This window comes from Drosophila bipectinata, chromosome 3L, assembly GCF_030179905.1.
Source record: "Drosophila bipectinata strain 14024-0381.07 chromosome 3L, DbipHiC1v2, whole genome shotgun sequence".
NCBI classification, from domain to species: Eukaryota; Metazoa; Arthropoda; class Insecta; order Diptera; family Drosophilidae; genus Drosophila; species Drosophila bipectinata.
In genome coordinates this window covers 5,931,346-5,950,800 of record NC_091738.1, presented here as the reverse complement: position 1 = coordinate 5,950,800, position 19,455 = coordinate 5,931,346, and the positions used below count along the sequence as shown (strand labels likewise).

The 19,455-nt window shown below is 38.3% G+C and overlaps 1 protein-coding gene across 3 annotated transcripts in view; it reads left to right on the top strand.

Moving 5' to 3' along the window:
* Positions 1 to 3,952: 3,952 nt before the first annotated feature.
* Positions 3,953 to 19,455, top strand: part of TfAP-2 (transcription factor AP-2) — a 25,500-nt gene continuing 9,997 nt past the window's right edge. For 2 of the 3 annotated variants that reach the window (XM_017246014.3, XM_017246010.3), the window contains exon 1: positions 16,752 to 16,862. In XM_017246014.3, coding sequence (XP_017101503.1) covers positions 16,806 to 16,862 — 57 coding nt within the window. In that variant the 5' untranslated portion in view covers positions 16,752 to 16,805. Of the gene's footprint in view, positions 4,016 to 4,099; positions 4,148 to 16,751; positions 16,863 to 19,455 lie in introns of those variants that run through there. The other variant, XM_017246013.3, reaches the window with a different exon arrangement.

Sequence of the window (19,455 nt, the reverse complement as noted above, 5' to 3'; positions counted from 1 at the left end):
AATTATTTGAGACGAGTCGATCTCACCCCCGAAACCGAATCGCACAGTTCGTCTCGGAATCTTGGAATCTGGAAACTTTTTTGTTTTTGGGAAAGAAATCTGCTCCTGGAGTAGGCTGTGGCCCTACTCGTTTGTCTTGCCGGCATAAGAAGAAACCACCGACCATAATCCAGAATCCAGAGTTCGAGTTCAAGTCAGAGTTGGAGTTGGAGTTGGAGAGTTCCAGGCAAAGTCAAAAGCCAAGTCGGGCCTGCTGTCCCAGCCTCGATAATTAACACACAAGCGCGGGGCGTGATGAGCAACGGACCGCAGAACCAAACAAATTATTAAAAATGAATTAGTGGAAATATAAATATATGATTTCGAAATCCCATGCGAGTGCCTCTGTAGCTGGGACGCACGTGCTCCTAGGCATCCCGACCACATTTTTCCCTTGGACTTCTTTTCTGATGATGCCCCTGGACATGTTACCTAGAGGCTCTGCAACTCCCAACTCTTCATCTGCAATTGCATTTGAATGTTTTTCGAGGCTTTGGTTTTTTTCATTTTTCTTTTTTCGATTTTTTTTTTTTTATAAATATATAAAAGCCATTAAATACTAATCTATTCTCGATTGCTCTTCTGCAGACGGTAGTGGGGGGGAACTAATGACGCGCGGTCAACATTTAGGCCACCGCCAGTTCCATCTCGAGTGCAAGGAGGCTGAGCAGGGCCATCTCTTAAGTATGATTAATTAATAATGCACAGGTAAGCACAGGTACATCCATGAGTCCATATATACATATGTCGGTTTGCACAAGTCTGGGTGGAGTGCAGTGGCTAAACGTATTATTATGCACATTAGCTGACCATATCATTATTTTATTATAATTATAATTGTTATGCCCATTTTCATGCTCATTTAAATTTTCATTAACAAACTATTTTTCATATATGATCTAGCAATGTTTATATGAGATAGAAATCAAAGTATGAAGTATATTCAGAGGGATGTTCATAGATAGTCTAGCCTACATGAGTAGATTCTTTGTTTCTTTCTAGCGTTGCCTATTTTTGTATTTTTATGTAATTCAATATTTTAACTTTTGTTTATTCAATGCATTCTGTCTATGAATAATATATCGGTTGACGTTTTCAAATATTTAAACAAATAATATAACTATGAAGTAAACAAAGCATAAACATCCAAATATCAGTAACTACAATAAATTGAAAAATTAGTTTCGCAAACAACTTCATTTATTTGTTTAGCTATAAATATAATTTCACATTTGCACATAACAATACAGGCTTTTAATACTCCAATAACAATATTTTAATGTTTTAAAATTGGATACATGGAGTTATGTTAAAAATAAAACAGTAATAGAATAATAAAACCACAAATAAATTTTCAGATATGTATTTATGAGAGGCATATTATGGCGTTGTCTATTATTGTTTAATGTTACTATTTGTTATACTAAACAACAATAGTTGTTTCAATAGTTGTTTCAAATTTCAATAGTATTAAACTATACTATTATTGTTTAAATTCTTATGTCCCCAATAAATTACCAGACAAGGTAATAAAGTAATTTATCCAAATAGAAAAACAAATCCTTCAGCTTACATATCTCAGCAAAACCCGCCAAATCACAAGCCCCTGTGTCCCACTGAGAGAGTTTGTTTTTGGCGGCACCTTTGAGGCGACATTCTATTTTGAAAATAATATAAAAATACAAAAGGTAGCGGCAACTAATCAAGTATTACACGACAAAAGATGCAAGCGCTCACCTTTCCCCGGACACGCACCATTTGGAAATGTATCTGTGAAGTACGCCAGCCAAAGAGAGCCAATTCGGCTATCTAAGAGAACGTAAAGAGAGTTGGCCAGTGAAAGGTGAAGCGAGATGGGGCGAGGGCAGAGCAGGACGGAGAACGAGATAAATAAAAAGCGAGCCACCATCGGGGGTGAGTGAAAGATACATACCGCCTCGAACGCGCTGCCTGGAAACTCTGCCAGCATCCCCAAAAGCGATATGTACTCGGGCAGCGGCAGCCATCTCCTCCTCCTGCTCCACCCACTTGTCCTCCAGCTCCTTCTGTCCAACCTCCTCCCCAGCAGAAGCAGCCGCAGCATCAGCAGGGGCAGGGGGGTGCTACATTGGGGCTGTTGCCAGTGACACAGGGGATTGTAACTCCCCCTTTTCGGGATTACACCGAAGCAGTATCGGTACACTCTGGAAAATGATGGTTTTAATTTTTTTAAGAATTAATATCTTTCGAAAATATTGCAGAAATAAGTGGGCTTTAATTGGATACAAAAGGATAAGCTTATGGGATGTTATTCTTGAATGATATGGAAGATTTCAGATACATCATTGTACCATTACATCAACCAACAGAGCTCAGAAAGTTGCAATACAATACGAAATAATTTAAGGATCATTAATGAATAAAAATGGGAAATACACGTATTACTATATTCTTTCAGGGTAATTCCTAGTTTTAATTATATTTTGGTTTGGGATGTTATGATTATTTTTTGCCTTGTTTTATAAATAAGATGTACTATATTATTTTTAGTAAATATCCCAAATTAAATATATAAATTTCGTCCTCACAACTGATATTGATTTATGGCCAAGTTTTTTATATCCCGACATCCCGAAATCGCCCTCTTTTTTTAAGTACCTTGACATGCCTTTCAGCTGTCACTCAAAGTGATATCCTTTTTTTTTTGGAGTGCAGTACATAGGCAAACTCATACATATAACGCCTCAGGACATGGCCAACGAATTTCTGGCCAGGAAGGGAGTGGGTGAGACAAATATTAAATCAAGCAGTGCGTTATATACTTACTCCCCTATCCCTGTGCGGTGCGGGGAAAGGTATATAAATATTTATATACCCGGGGAATCGAGTGTAGACATCTACTTTCGTATATATGTCTGACTCGGTGTAATTATGCACTTATCACTCGACATGAGAATAGACCATTGCCGTTGCCATAGCCGTTGCCGACTTTGCAAAGTTCCATTTCCTCGGGAGATATTGTCCGCATGTAGATGAAGTCCTCCCGAATCTCAGATGTACGCATGTACACCCAGGGAGTTCAGGGAGTCCAGGGAGTTGGTAGCTGGAGTTGGAAATGTGCGTATGTACAGGTAGCTGGCAGCTACATACGTATGTACCCAAACACATGTCCATTTACTGGGTATTCTCCTGTGTGTGTTGGAGGCCGAAGGATCATGTATTGTAGAGGATATATGTATGTATGTATGTATTTATGTACGAAGGCTGCGCGCTATCTTGGTCGGACTTCGAGGAGAGGTGAGCGGAGGCCAAGGATGGGGGCTGGGGTTGGGGGTCATGTGATGTGACCAACAGAAGCTGCATGCATACACCCCCGGGTGGAACAGTACATAGCCGACGGCTGGGTCTTCGCAGCAGTCGGAAACTCAACGGCACTGAACGGCACGGAATGTAAGCTGGGCAGGGTAAATCCTTTTGGCCGAAAACCCGAAAACCACAAAGGAGATACGGAAGTTGGCTCAGACGACGACAACGACGACGACGTTGGCTCCAGCAGTCCTCCTCCAGTCCCGATCGGCGGAACCTCTGCCTCAAGTGCTCTGGCTCTAAGTGCGAGTGCGAGTGCCAGGAAACCGAGAACCGGAGCGGAAATTCACTGGACAGACATGGACCCGGACACGGACACGGACACTGACTAGGATACGGATACGGATGCGGATTCGGATGTCAAGTCCAAGTTCATGCTGTGCCGTGCTCTCAACCAAGTTACTACCAAACTAAATAAACCCAATTTTTTTCGTATTTGTACGCTGGACCTTCAAAATTCCGGCGGCAATAGCACGTAAAGATATCGTATCCCCGTAGAGTATATATATACAAACATATTCTGTTTAAACCACGCGCCGCGTTAGCAAACGATTAACATAAATTTGCACTCATCGGGCCATTTGCGAAAGCTGTCATCATTCTGGATTTTACAAACAACTTCCGACGGAAGGTCGGTCGGACAGCAGCTACCTGCCACTGGGGCCAAATTGGAAAATTGCTTTAACTTTTCCAACTTTTCCGTCTATTTCCGTAGGAGTTGGATATGTCATTTCTGGCTACCTTGGACGCAAGTGCCTGGCAGGTATTTAAACTTTATGTTTTCTTATATATTAACATAATGATATTTGAGTGGAAATTAGGCTGAAAATAATTGAAGTGTTTGTGGAAATCAAAAAGTATGATTATGTTTTGAAAAAATATCAAAGATTACAATAGAAAAACTCTATAAGAACTACGTTTTCTACGTAGTCAAAAATCTTTAAAACGCGAATGCCTTTTATAGAATTGAAATAGGTTTATAAAAATCTTTACAAAATATTACATTCATAGATCATCTATAGTTTATCATAATATTTTCTAAAGCTAGATAGAAAAACCCCCAAAATAATAAAGTAATAACCCAAATAACGTATAACTCCCTTTAGATATTATAATTCGGAATATCTAAAGATGTAGTTTTAAGTTCCTGTAAGTAATTCCTTCTTCAACTTCTTAAAGATCTATAACCCCTTTTTCTGGATAAGGCTTTCTTTTCCTCTCTGTACTTTATCATTATTATAACTTAATTTACCACACTCCTTAACCGAAACTCTTTTATAACCTGAAAATATAACCAGGCAAATATAAATGGAATGGTCAAGGGTTTTAAATAAGGGTTTCTCCTAACACATGAGAAAGCTCAACTTCAACTTCAAAAATAAGAATAACATTGAATACTGGGGGATGAATTTGTTAATTTCGCTGCTTGGTAAGCCGAAATAATATTATTACTTGAAATGAGACTTCATAACTCAGACATCAGACAATTGAATCATTCATGCTATATTTGACCAGGGTAGACTTGAAATCGAAAATTATAATGAAAACTTTGGCGGTTGGAAGTGAATGTTGGAAAAACCGACGGCTTAAAAGTGAGGGAAATTTGTAAATAGGAAAAACTAGTTATATGACTACTACCAAAAGTAAGGTAATATATCTCATCAGCTTAAACTTCAACATCGTTTTACTAAAGATTGTTTTTAAAATACATTAATTTTGTTAAAAATTCGAACTGTACGATTAATTTATTCCGGTCGACGATAAGATCAGTTTGCTTTAATTCTTTATGATACATTCAATAAAATTTTATGGGGCATCTGCCTTTTTTTCTGCATACGTGTTGCAAAAACATCCTTTGACCAGTTCCGGTGGCCGCAAACTAAACAGGCATAGTGCCAGCAGGACCTTTGGGCCGTGTGCTTAACCGGACATCGTTCGCTCCCTCCTGCCAGTGATCCTGATCCAGTTTGTGCGAGTTGGTTTATATATACTAGTATTTGCCCAGGGACTTAGTTCCTGTCACCGGCAGCAGCCAACTCTCGATTTTGTGGTTGTTCATGCCGCTCAAATGGCGGCGTCGTCCTGTTTGCCGAGACCTGTCGACCAAATGAACCGAATAATACATCAAACGCTCTTTAATGGGGGTGACAAATCCCCGACAGTTGGCGGACCCTGATTACTTTATTTTCCCAAATGTGGTGGGCCGATGACAGGACAGAACTGGAAGTGTTGTTGACTAAGCCGTTCGTCCTTTGCTGCAAAAATTAATCATGCACCATGAAATAAACGCCCAAGCATGCAAATATATAAAAGGAACTTAATTTATTGTATTTCAAAGTCTATTCTTTTTTTGGTACATTGGTTTAGTATTGAAAAGGTAATTCAGAGAATAAGTTTATAGCTTGAAATCTATAAAAAGTTCAGAATTTTCTAAATATAAATATAGAAAAGCTTTACATTTAAATACCTAGTAGGAATCAGAGAATACTTTCATCCCTGAGCCTGGCTCATTATTTTAATTTTAAAATCAAAGAAAGTGAAAAACGTGACAATTTGCTTATTGTATCCCGTAGTCTTCTCAAGGATTTTAATAAAACAAACCACTTTACCATTTAAAGGGTAAATCCTCTGCGGTTTTAGGGAATATTTTTAAAATCTAATCGTTATATTTATATTTAAACAAATTTTACAAACTTTATATATATTTAAAGCTATAAAATTATCCTCTGAATTAGATTTGTTTCGCCAAAATTCCTAGAGATTTTTTCATAAAGCCATTAATCATTAAACCTTTAACCATCAAATATTTTATATATTACATATAGATTTTATACATTTCTGTTTTAAAAATTTTTAACATTTCAAATAATATACAAACAATAGAGTGCCCCGCCTGTCATATCCATTCCAGATCCTTTTTTCCATCTCTTCCCGCGACGAATGGGATTATCCTGATTCGATATCCTTTCACATTTAGAAAAGGAACGTATGCTTATCTGTTGCACCGTTCGACGACCCCTTCGTTTTGCATATTACTTTCGAAAATACAAACCAAGTGTTCTCAGGGCCTGGTTGCTTTATGGATGAGATGTGAAATTTGTGAAACATCAGAATTTGTATAATCTAGCGGAAGTAATGGCATTACCAGCACAGACCTGGCCCACAGAGACTCCATTATAGTTAAATGCCAATTATATGCATAAAGGGATTTTCGAGATAATTACGAAATAGCGGCCTCGACCTCCTTATCCGCGTTATCCAATGTTCCGGGTAGGCTAATAATTCGATATGTTAATACGCCGCCCGACTTGTGGCTTGTGGGCTGGAAGGATCAGCTTCAAGTTGCACACGTTGCAACCAGAACTCCACAAAAAAAAAGCTGTAATATGTAGGGCGAGTCGGCGAAAATGTTCAAAATAATGGCACGTGACCATATTTATGCTATTTAATACATGAGGAAACACCATGAGGACCTATACAACACTTTGCCATTCATCCAATTTGTCCACAAAAATGCACCCCCGCTTGAATCTTTGATGCTGAGCTGTGCACTGAGAGAAATGAGTATGATTATTAGGGATAGCAGAGAAATTATTCCAATTAATATGAAAATTATTCTATATTTTTAAGAAGGTGTGCCTTGCAGTAAATACTCTTTTCTTAGGTATTATTCCCAAACTATGTTTCTTAAACTTTAAGTACTTTTTTCTAAGTATGTCTGGGTATAATCTTATCCACCTCCTGCGCCCATTCAGGATTCCTGTCTAAGTGAGAAATCGGTCCGGAGAGATGCCGTCGAGTACTTGAAGCTAAAAAGTGAAAAGCCAAGAGTTGTGGGAGTTTCAAGGAGCGACGTTGCGGCGATACGCATATGTTTTTTCTAGGGCCGTGCGACCGTATTTGTTGCTGTTTGGCTCGCAGGATGCGCACACCTGAGTGGTCCTTAATGAAAATCCCACAACCCCCACCATTGCCTGGCATCGAGTTTTGGGTGGCTGGGTGCTGGGTAAACTGGAGTGGCTTGTCAGAAAATTATACGCCAAAAATACAGTACAAACAAGGCGGATATACATTACGAGACCTGGTCACGTGACCTGAAAGCCGTCATTTTAATTAAGTTCATAAAAAAACAGAGCCACGATCCGCGAGAGTCTTTTGTCAGTGAATTTCAATTTTGATACTTTATTTGGTGCCTAAAGGAACAAAAGTAGATGGATAGTAAACATGTGCGAAATTAATATCAGTTACCTCCAAAATTAGGTATGTCGTATTCATTTCAGGGTTTATTTTGGGGGGAATTGAACTCAATGATTTGATTTTTAAAGGTAAACTTAAGCATTTTTGTAGTTTTTGGATAACTGCAACTTTAAACATTCTTTAGCTTAATTATAAGAAACGAGTTCCAATCGAAATCAATCAGAAACTATTTAAAAGCCAATTTAGAATTATGTGTCTGACAAAACTACTAAAAATAACTAAATCTCTGTGGATATTTAATGAAAATATTAAACATTTTTGACATTCTATGATTATAAAAAATTGGATTATAATTGGGAATAAAATTTAATCAAAATACTTTAGATATGATAGTGGTGAAAACCCTCTTATAAAAGTTATCGAACTTTGCTGTTTTCGAAGCTTAAATTTTTATTACAGGAGATTTCTTCTGGTATAATAAAGATGATGATACTTGAAATCTAATGATCTGATATCCGATATTTGCAGAGGTCTATAAAAACTAAAAGATAGACCTATAAATATCTAACTTCCACTGACCATTAGAGGCAATTTAACAAAATGAAAACCCACTTTTTCTTAACCCGATTAGCTGGCAACTAATTTAATATATTAATATATTATGTATCAATGGCGTTTTGAGGGCATTCGTATATGCAGTACGTGACAGGGTCCTCGCAGCACTGTACTTATCACGTGATTTATATTAATGGCGGCATATCATGTTTCACGCGTGGCCGGCGCTGGTTTTGACTCCAGAACAAATTTGTCAGTGGGGGTCGGCACGCGCTGCAAATTCGAATAAAGTCATCGCCAACCGAACCGACAGCTCCGTTTCTCGGTCTGGGTTCTCTGGGTCTGGGTCTCATCCAGCAATGGCAAAAATACAATCCGTAGAATGCAGAATACAGAAATATACTTGCTGGTACGGGGCTTGGCACCTATTGAGAGCCGGGTTACCTTTCGCCATAAAACAAAGAAATATGGGCGAGAAGAGCCAACTTGTTTATGATGGAGTTGAACAAAACGGCTATAAATCTTTATCCGCAAATGTCAGATCGACTTATTGAAGTCTATGGATAAGGAGGAAAACCATTTTTAGTGTATCTACGAGCTCAACTTCTTAGGAAGCCAAATACCAAGCCAAGATACTGTATCTTCATGTTTTGGGGTAGTGTTTGTTTAAGATTGGAACTGTTGTTTATAGAAGTGTTAGCCATTAATCTCTTGGCATAAACTCTCATATTTTTATAGCCATCATGAGTATCATGAGTGCTCTACCACCTCGAAACACCTTTTAGCTGCTTAAACGAATTTATAAATTCAAATCTTTATTTCGAGTATTAAAAAAAAATGTCAGAGTTTTGGTTCTGTTTGGGGCTTTTGTTCTTCAGCACCGCGACAAAGCACCGAAAGGCAAATTATGTTAATTGTATGAGATTCCGCTACTGTTGCCGAACATCGAGGTCGTGTCATTAGCAAACATGCTTAATTATTGCTTTGGTATTGGTTCTTTGGATATTTTGGAGATATGTTGAAATATTCCATATCAACACGTCTGGGCCGGATTTCAGTGATTTTATTTATTGTCGGATTTTTGTGGGACAGCACATTGCGTTGAATAATAAGATAAATTACTGTCTTAACTGTCTCTCGTCATGTAGTCGCTGGTTAAAAGTGTTTCTTTTTTGCAAAAGACTACTTTACACATGGCGAATCACTTAAGAGTGTGCAGAAAAATGAGGCAAAATGCGAATCCCTAATTATAGCTCTGGGCGAGCGTCCAACTAGTTATTCTCACACGCAGCACAAAAACTTAAGCCCCCAAAAGGCGGTTTTGGCTTACATACATGTGCCAGCGACACCTACTACTACCAACTACCTACCATACCTTACCAACTATGTTGTGTGTATGGGCCAAACAACAAACTGCCCAGAAACATAAACAGCAACTAAAACGGATACCGTTCCGCGCCATCTCGGTCCTCTACGCACTTTATTTTGCTTTCAGTTTTGTAGTTACAGATCCCCCATCTTGATTCAGAAACGCATCCTCAGGCACTAGTCTCTCCGATTTTGCGACTAAAGTGCGTGTAAATATGTACTTACTTTATATAGTCTATATACACATACAAGACCTTAATCGCAGTATGTAAAATGTATTGAGAACTGCCATTTATAATCAATGATTTATGCTTATACTTATCTAAAACGATATCAATTTTGAAGCGGAAATGGTAATATAATGGATTTGGTTTAAGGTATTTTGTGATACCTTTCTGGAGATTAATAAAAGTATATTCTGTATATGGTTTATATAGTGTAAAATTTCTCTCAAAAATAGCCCTATTAAAAAATTTTGAAAAAAACGTATTATATTATTACATAACAGGCACGCATTTCTGACCATAAAAACCACTCTGAAAATATCATCAATATTTTCATGTATTTCCTTTTTGTTATTATTGCATAATTATAGCATTTTCGGTGCATAAAACCGAGTCAAGAATTAAAACCAGCTAATCATTATTAAGCGTTTTAATGATTTTATAGTCCAATTTATATTCCTTAACAACCACTTGCACTCGGCCAAATGCTTACATCTCTTATTTGGATGTTTGCTTTTAATTTTCGGATTCTGGCAGCCAGAATTGCAGAATCTCAGAATCGCAGGTTGAAGGTACGTCTATATAGTATGATATGGAATATAGTCTGTGGGTTATTTATCGTAAATTGGATGTGTGCATGTGTGCCGAATGTCTGCACCGCGATTCGCTTGATTTAATAGTGGCAATTTCGTTCGACTCCAACGCACTGATAATTTTCTCACATAGAAATCCGTTTTTATAAGCAAAAAAAAAAACAAAAAGCTACAAAATCAAGAGGAGAATATACGAAAAAAAAGGCGCCGCACGCAATTCGGCATTCATGTTTTATTGCCTAATTAACTGGCGCTGACCATTTCACGACCTCTTGTGCGTGACGCGTGAACGGAGTTACGGCCCAGAAATCACTTATTTGCCATTCCCTTCCAGGCGGGGGCCTTCCAGGGAGCCCCCATGACTCCCGTCTGCAATTCAGCAATACGAGACTAACATTATCACTAAATTACCAGATATAAGTGCCATAGAAAATAAGCTTTTAATTGAGATTTTCATTGCTTAGATTAGTCTGTTATTTTTAGATACTTTTTTAGATACTTAACAAGGAGAGGATTTCTTAAGGACTATAATTTGGTAAAGCTTTATTTGCTTTGGATCTTCAATATCTATAATCGAATTATATTTATGAAACAATCCAACCTACTGAAATGATTCAGGATTATCTCTTACCTTTTTTTTTCTTCATAAGAACTATAAAACGCTATCGTAGTGTAATCCTTTTTACATCAATGTATACAAATGTACGATATGAAAGTTTTTATATGTACGCAATCGCAATCTTCTGTGGGTAAACACAGCTGCAAATATATTTCCTTTTGACCTCGAATTTAAATGGTCCGCCCTGGTGGCTCTGCTCTATCGGGTTGCCAGTGCTTGTACGCTGAATTGCGAAAAAACGGAGCGGATTAAAGGTGCACATGAGCACAGCCGTAGGAAATATGCTGCAAACATCCGCCTGCTGCAACTGCATCTGAAAACACACTTACACTCGCTCACACACACATTCGATTTTGCACACAAAAAACCTCGGTCAGAGATGGAGTACACTATAAAAAAAATAATATCTATGAATTTTTAGGATAGTACATAGCTTTTTTATTTCAATAACTTTCGAATTCTTTCTAAAAAAAAATTATTTTTTATTGTGGTTTGGAAATGATTGTCTTTTTATTCTTTTTTAAATCCAATAACTTGGATAATTTTATGTTTTTTACTTAAAAATATGAAGTTAAGCCATAAAAAATATTTGAGGATATCAAAAACTACTTCTTTTGAAATGAATTGATGTAAATTCTAACATCAACATCATTTTTAGTAATCTTTACTGTATAAGGAGTACATTTTGTAGGTGCAGTTTCTATTTATTAAATTGTTATTTTAATAATTTTTTAAGCTTTTCTATTATTGTTTAAATCACGACTTTCATTTTTTAATTATACTACAAATATTTTAAATATGGTATTCTCTATTCTTTTTATAGTACGAAAACTTCAAACCCTAAATAGCTTCTAATTACTGGCCACTTTAATAATTTGACAAAAATCTAAACCCGTTTACTTAAATTTTTTGTAGTAATTTCTTTGAGTGTTACAGCAAAAGTAGCAGGAGCTATGGCAGGATCGAAGGGGGCAGCAGGGACACGGGACAGCGATGTGCGGCGCGGCGCACTCGCTCATCTTCCCCGCGGCTATTGGCGTCGTGCAATGTTGCAGGAGCCTTTTTCCTGCTCTGTATACCGTATGCCCGATGCTGGGTGCTGTATGCTGCATGCTGTATGCTGTGTGTTCTGGCCAAGAGACCGGGGCAACCAAAAGGCCTGGCCATGAGCCATGAGCCACGGCCATGTCGCTTGATGATTCGTGTATCGCAAACCGCCACTAAAACAACTAAAGCAACTACACACTGTCCAGAGCAGTGTGGAGCGTTTGGCTTCTCCCGAAATTTGAATCTGCCTGCATCTGCATCTGAAGACTTAACGAATATGAACGAAATGGCCCCGGGGCCGTTTCAAAATATTACCACACTCGAGCTATACGAACCGAACATACAGACGTGCGTTCGGGTGAATGCGGAAAATTATGGCGAAGTAGTTGCAGATACAAACACTCAATCACAGGGGCTCCTTCGCTCCATTTGCATACCAAACCCAAACTCGGCCCTTAATAACAAAGCCATAAGGCCTAAGCAGACCTATTAACCAGAGTCATAACCCCCATGGCCCTGTGGCTCTTCTGGCCATATTCTACTAAAACCTAAATGGCTCCATGAATAGTAGATGTAGATCCTCCACCATCACAAGGATGTTGTTTTATTTAAATAGTTTTGAACTATTACTATTTTTATTTATTTATTTTCCGGCAATGCAAACAAACAATTTTTTTAATACATTTTTTAACATTCATCAATGAATATTAACTCACGAGTCTGATCTAGAAACATTTAAAAATTTTTTAGTGGGGACTTAATCAAATATTACCATTATTACATATGTATCTATTATTCATAGATCTTTATATAATATCACCAACTAAGGCTTAGAGTTAGATATGGAAACAAAAAATGATAAAATCAATTAAAAATCAACATTAAATACTTAGAGGAGGTTAGCTAGGTTCTAAAGAGCTAATCCCTTAGTACTCTGAATATTAGACATCAAAAACATAAGTAACTTACAAGAAAACCTCCTTTTGTTTAACAACCTTTAAATATTATAAAAAATAACTCTAATAAACCATATTAAAATCTCAAGCTACACTTCACAACCGAAACATAATTAAGGCAATTTAATTTCAAAATTATTAACAAGCCTCTCCTCGTTTTCCATCCTAATTTTTGTGTCAGTGCCTTTTGTAATTTAGTCAGAATTAATTTGGGCTTCAGCATACCTCTCATCCGAGAGCGGTTCTCCCAAAACTCAATATATTTTTTGGAAAATCACCGCAGATTGCGATTTGCATGTGGAATGCACTTGTCTTTTGCCGCGATTCCGAATTGGCGGCCGAATGGCCAGAGCCAAGGAGTGGGATATGGTTGAGGAGTCAAGGAGGAAGGCTACAGATTGGCAGTCCAAGTTAAGTAAAGTAATGTCAAGTCAGGATCGGAGAAGTCGGGGCAGTAGTCATGCAAGTCCTGCGGCATTCACGAGTTCCTCCCGGGGCGATCGCATTTAAGACGCATCTTAAATGAGGTGCTCGGGCCAGGTCTACAGATTTGCAGTTTCAGGCTTACCGACCAGCTTTCAGGCCCTCTTTTTTTTGCTTCCTTGCCTGCTGTTTTTTTTTTTGGAGGGCCAAGCTTATGACTGGCTCAAAGAAAGCTGCCATTTTCGGGATTGCACGTGTATGGGTGATTACCTTTGTGTGTAGTGGTGTAGGTGTGGTGTCGGCAGTAGGCAGTTGGTAGTTGCAAGTTGGTAGTTGGTAGTTGGCACAAAGGTGTACTTGGGCGCATTTACCACAAACACACGGACCACTGTGCATCACGATTTATGGCAATGCTGCGGGGAGGATTGGAAATTAATTGGTAATGCGAGCAGTGCATCGGTATCCGAATCGGAGCTAAAAATGGCGGACCGATCATCGATCGATCGATCTCTTGTCGTGGCCGCAATCAAAAATCGTGCCGCCGCAATGAAATCGCTGAAATGGAGGTGGGCCTGGGCCTGAGTTCCACGTCTCCCTGTCTCCATGCGGCGTTGGGACGTTCGGTCGGAGGATCGAATGAAAATACCCCCAACATTCCGCCGCCGCAATTGGATAATGCACCTGATCACCGCTTCCAGTCCACGAAATTTACTACCTTTACCAGATATATACATATACATGCATGCCCCCATAGGTAGCATCGTGATTCGCTGTACATATATCCATAATGTGCATGTGCAGCACGCTCTCGAGGCGGCGAGATCACGGTTTCATATCTTCATTTGCCCCCGATGCCGATTCGAACTCAACACCGAAATAAAAAGCAGTTAAGGTCGTTGCAATTATCGAAATGTATAAGGGCTTTCTACTCCTTCTTGATCACAAACTAATTGCCTTTTTTATAGAGCCAAATTAAAAATCAATGTGAAGTCATAAAAGATAGCTAATTACTTGCTTTTAAACTTTAACTACTTGAACTTTTAACTAAAGGATCTTTCAAAAGGTATACAAGTTTTACCTATTATTACTTAAAAAAGGAACAATCTTTATACATTTTAGAGAAAATCTTTATCTTAAAAATACCAACATTTCTCCTCCAACATAACTTAATTGTACAGCTTTTCCCCTAGCAACAAAAGGTAGGAGCCCTTAAATCCATTTAAGTCAGTTACAAAGTTAATGACGTTATTCAATTTGCAGAGACAAACATTCAAATCTCGGACTAAACGAAATCAAGTGATTTAATTTTCCACAGTTGCTAATCCTCAGCGCGTTTATTTCCGACATTAATTGGGTAACCTGAAAATAATACAAGAATAAAAGTGTCCTGATTCCGTGAATATTAAGAAGGCTAAGACAGGATGAAATAGAAGGCTTAAGAAATCTGTTTTTCAGGCAACCCTATGTTATATTTTTGGAGCACAATGAGTAAAGCATTTTGGGATAGAAACTGTTTAATGCTTTATTATAAGAATTATTTAATTAGGTTTATTGACAAATATTACCCAATCAATGTCAAATTCTAATTAATAATCTATTAGTTATTAGATTATGAATTTCATTAACGAAAAATAACATCTTAACAACATTTTTGGTCAATACCAGGGGGTTACTGAACATTAAGATATGTAGTTCTTGTCGGGGTCACCAGTTGGGAATATGGATTTTTGATCAGAATACTTATAACTAAAAACTAATTGGTAACTCTTAGATTGTTTATCTCTTCAATCAACAATAGGACAACAATAATTATGGAAAAAAATTAGGATTTTAATTTAAATGATACCTTGCTGTCCTTGTACAATGTAATATCCCCGTGTTCGTTAGAAAACGAAGAAAAATGGAATCTGTTATTTTCGGTTTGTTTTGATTATGACGTGCAGTGATACAGATACAGATACGCATTTACATTTACAAACATAGGAAAAATTTGTGTGCGGAATATGTAAATTCGAGAAAATGTGTGCGGCGAGGGCAAATAACCCAACTCGTGGAATGGGATGATCTGGGTATATTTTCAGTACATAGGTGGGTAATATACATATACACCTATATGCCCGATAATCCCCCCATGGAAAATGCTGCAGAGGAAAAAGAACCCGAAGCACGTACCACTGGCAATCATTTGGCGTCCGAGTGAGAGCAGCACGGATGCCAAAATGCCCCGATGATGCCCGGGTTTTCCCAGTAGCAGAAGCCACCCTCGGGGCAAGTTGCCAACCCCGGGTTTGCAACCCCTATATGTGTTGTATCTGTATCTGGCAGGCAGTGTATCTGCAGCTGTATCAGTGCTTTCTCTGTGGGTGTGTGTATTGGGGTGTATCTGTGTGTGGATTTTGTATGTGCAGAAGCTGCACTACCAACGCGATGCTGCCGCAGCCTCTGGGTTCGGCCCATTGTCTAGTAGTCCGGTGCTGGCGGGGCGTGGCTTCCGAAATATAAATGGCTGTGCGCCGGCTCTCTTTGCGCCTGGGCCGGCTCTCTTTGTTCGGCTCTCTTCAATGGCCGAGAGCCAAAAACCTGCTGCCCGCATCCGTATCTCTGTATCTGTATCTGTGGCGCGTATCTGTGTGAGCGGCCAGTTCACAAATACATGCGTACAAAACAGCTAACCGGCGAACGGCACTGGCTTTGGGCATTTTTTCCTATGTATTCGGCAGCTGTATTTTGTATCTTGCAACGGTGTGTGGGTAAAAAATACATCAGTAGCAGCAGCAGCGGCAGCACCAAGCCAGCAAACCAAGGAGGCAGCAGCAGCAGAGGCAGCATCAACATCGGCAGCAGCAGCAACAGCAGCAACATCAGCAGCAACAGCACTACCATCGTACATCCCCCGAAGGTTTTTGCGTCCAACCAGAAAATCCAAATTCAGTCGAGAACTACGTCTGGTGGCTGCGCAAAGGCGGAATTTCGTTTGCGGGTCTTTCGCTTAATTAACCGAACCGAAATCGAGCCAAACCAAAACCAAAACCCAACCGTATCGAACGGTTATTCAAATCGAATTTGAATATCAACAATAATAATAATAATTATAACAAATTCAGAGCTAATCTCTTGTCCACATCGGTAGTGTAAAGTGTACATAGCGGCGGATACGTAACTTTTAATTAAACTTACACTATCTCTTAAACACACACACACACCACATAGTTGCCTTACCCAGTGCCAAAAAAAAAGTAATAAAATCAATTTTCAATATTTAAAACAAAAAATAAATATTTAGTGATTGTACCTGTTTTGTATCTCAACTGGCTAAAGTGTTCACAAAAAAAATAGGGGAAAAAAAGGCAAAACGCAAGCCCCCCAAAACAAAAATTAAAAAAATCTACGCCTATGCCCTCTAATTAATTGAAAACATCTTCAAATAATTTACATCAAAATGCACATCCTACATCGCACCAACGATCATCAGTTTGAGGATCAAAAGTTCATGATGGTAAGAATCGATCTCCCCGTGTAAACTTAATCCGATTGCAATCCTGTTGATAAGCGGTTTGCGCTCAGGACCACATAAGTGATCTATTGTAATTATCTGTCAGCCAAAATCTGCAAATTAAGCCCGAGCTTCAGAGTACCAGGCCACTCAAAATCAGATATTGAACCATCGATCAGAGCCCATGGGCCACGCCGCTTGATTGACACTAAAATTTCTTTGGGCACTTTCGGGCACGCAAGCACTTTGGGCCAATTACCCGACCTGGCCCGACTGCAGAATTGTGCCCGTGATTCACACACAAACTGATTACCATTCTTTGGCATTCTAGCCGCAAAATCAATGACCAATTTATAGTAATGGCCTTTCCATCCAGTCCGTATGGCACACTCTCAAGCTGGGAAATACAAAATTACATGTTTTGTTTCAATAGTAAGATATTATCCGATCACTCAGGTCCTTTAAAAAATATATGTTCATGATCGGTCTCTAATGAGAAGATTATGTTTAGGTTTCATACAGAAATTCCCAAAACTGTCTAGCATAAAAGTAACCACTTTAAGAGAATAAACTTTCGAAAGAAAGTTTAGAACCTATCCATCTAAAAGAACGTATATAGTATCATGATATCATTGTATTCCTAAATCTATGAACAACTTTTTAGATAACATTTTTGATGTTTATTCAAATTTTTTTTTAAACTAACTATCTGAAATCTGCCGTCGGTAGACATCAGCCCAGTAAAGGTTGCATTTCCCAATGGGGGATAGGATAATTATGAAGTTAGGATTCATCACCTCATTATTTTACTCAAACTATTATTAAATTCCTTAGGAATGTGTGTTTCTAATTAGAATCCCATGAGATTTAATCTACATTGTTATCTAAAACCAAACTACTAAGCTTAATAAAGTATTAACAACCATAAATAAACTACAGCTACGATCTTAAGATCACCAAAGAACAGACATAATAATATAATTTTTTTCGTATATTCTAATAGGTAGCTTATTCTTTTTTTCTAAAATCAAATAATACATTTCATTTTAATCCTTTGATTAATCTAATTCTTTATTTATATATTTTATTATTTGTTTATATCCCTCTGACAAGTACAGGCATTAAGCCCCTCACAAAGAAACCCCTAAAAGGCGTACCTCCTAATACAAGAAGTTATCATTTTAGTAAATACGATAAAAACGATATAATTACATATGAGAGTCCTTTCAATATTAACGTTATGGGAAAATGCAGTTGGAAACAAAAAACTGGGGGATCCATTAAGGATCAGACACGATTTCGAAACTGAAAACCAAAAATCATATGGGCTGTGGGAGTGTTCAAACGTCAAGGGCCAAAAAATCAAATACAACTCTCTAAATCAGTAACTCTTCGATATGCGTTTTTTCGAAACAAAAAATGCGTGGGTACACGCTCCCCCTATTTAATTAGCGAAATTATATGGTGTTTTCGGCTTCCAAGAACTTTGTTTGAGGCTCGATATAAAAAAATAGGGCAATTTGAACGGGGCAAGGGCCAAAGATCAAAACAAAACAAAAACAAAACGACGAGAGGTAGACGAAAAGTCATCGCCCACAAAAATCGCAATGGGTATGCCGAGTATGTTGGCATTAGCTTTCGCCTCGACCATGGCCCGAAATGTTGGCTAAATCAGGTAAGATCCCACTGGGACACTCGCGTGATGCGTTGCCAAAATAATTTATGAGATTGAAGCGCAACGCATCGTCAATTTGCGTGCGATGCCCAAATTCTAAAAAACCAAAAAAAAAAAAATTAAAGGAAAAAGAATGCCATATACAGGGATGCTCCGGATCAGGTTGGCTGAAAAGTTCCCATAGCCCCCGAATATATCAAAAAATATTCAAGCTTATTTATTAGCCAAACATCCGAAGCATCGAAGGGCCGAATAACCCATCTGATTGATGGCTTCCCTTATGATTTATTGAATAATTTCTTTGCAATTTAGAATAATTGTTCCAATTTCTGCCAATATGCAATGCCGATGTATGGTAATTGTGTTTAGGATATTGGCTAAAAAGGCTTGCCCTCTTCGAATCAAGTAATTGCCTTCGAGAATAAATATGCATGGCCTGTCGTCATTTAATTTCCATCTCAATTTTAGTACGATCCCTTGATTAAAGTCGACCAAAAATAAAAAGATTTTATTAATCAATAAATTCGATTTCATGCAAAGGATAATAATTACATGTGCGGGTGGGGTTGGTATGTAAATTTCTGGATTTCCGCTCGAGGCCATTTCCGTTTGCACCTAATCCTGGGGAAATAAAAACTGCATATGTGCAGGCATCAAAATTGATTTCATTTGCGGAGAGGAAATTAAAAAGTCCAAACAAAACTAAATTGATTGGCAAGATAAATGTAAATGTTCATAACCTGGCCAAGAGAAGATCCGCCAGCAGAATCAAGTGTCGGAGCGAACAGCGAACGGCGAACGGCGTGTGTTAGGCTCGTGGCAAAGTAAAGCCAAGCTCAGAGCTCGGCTTTAAGTCCGGGCCTCCTTTTAGCCAAAAGCTAAAGCCCAGACAAGAAGGCCAAAACAGAATATTGGCCGGCA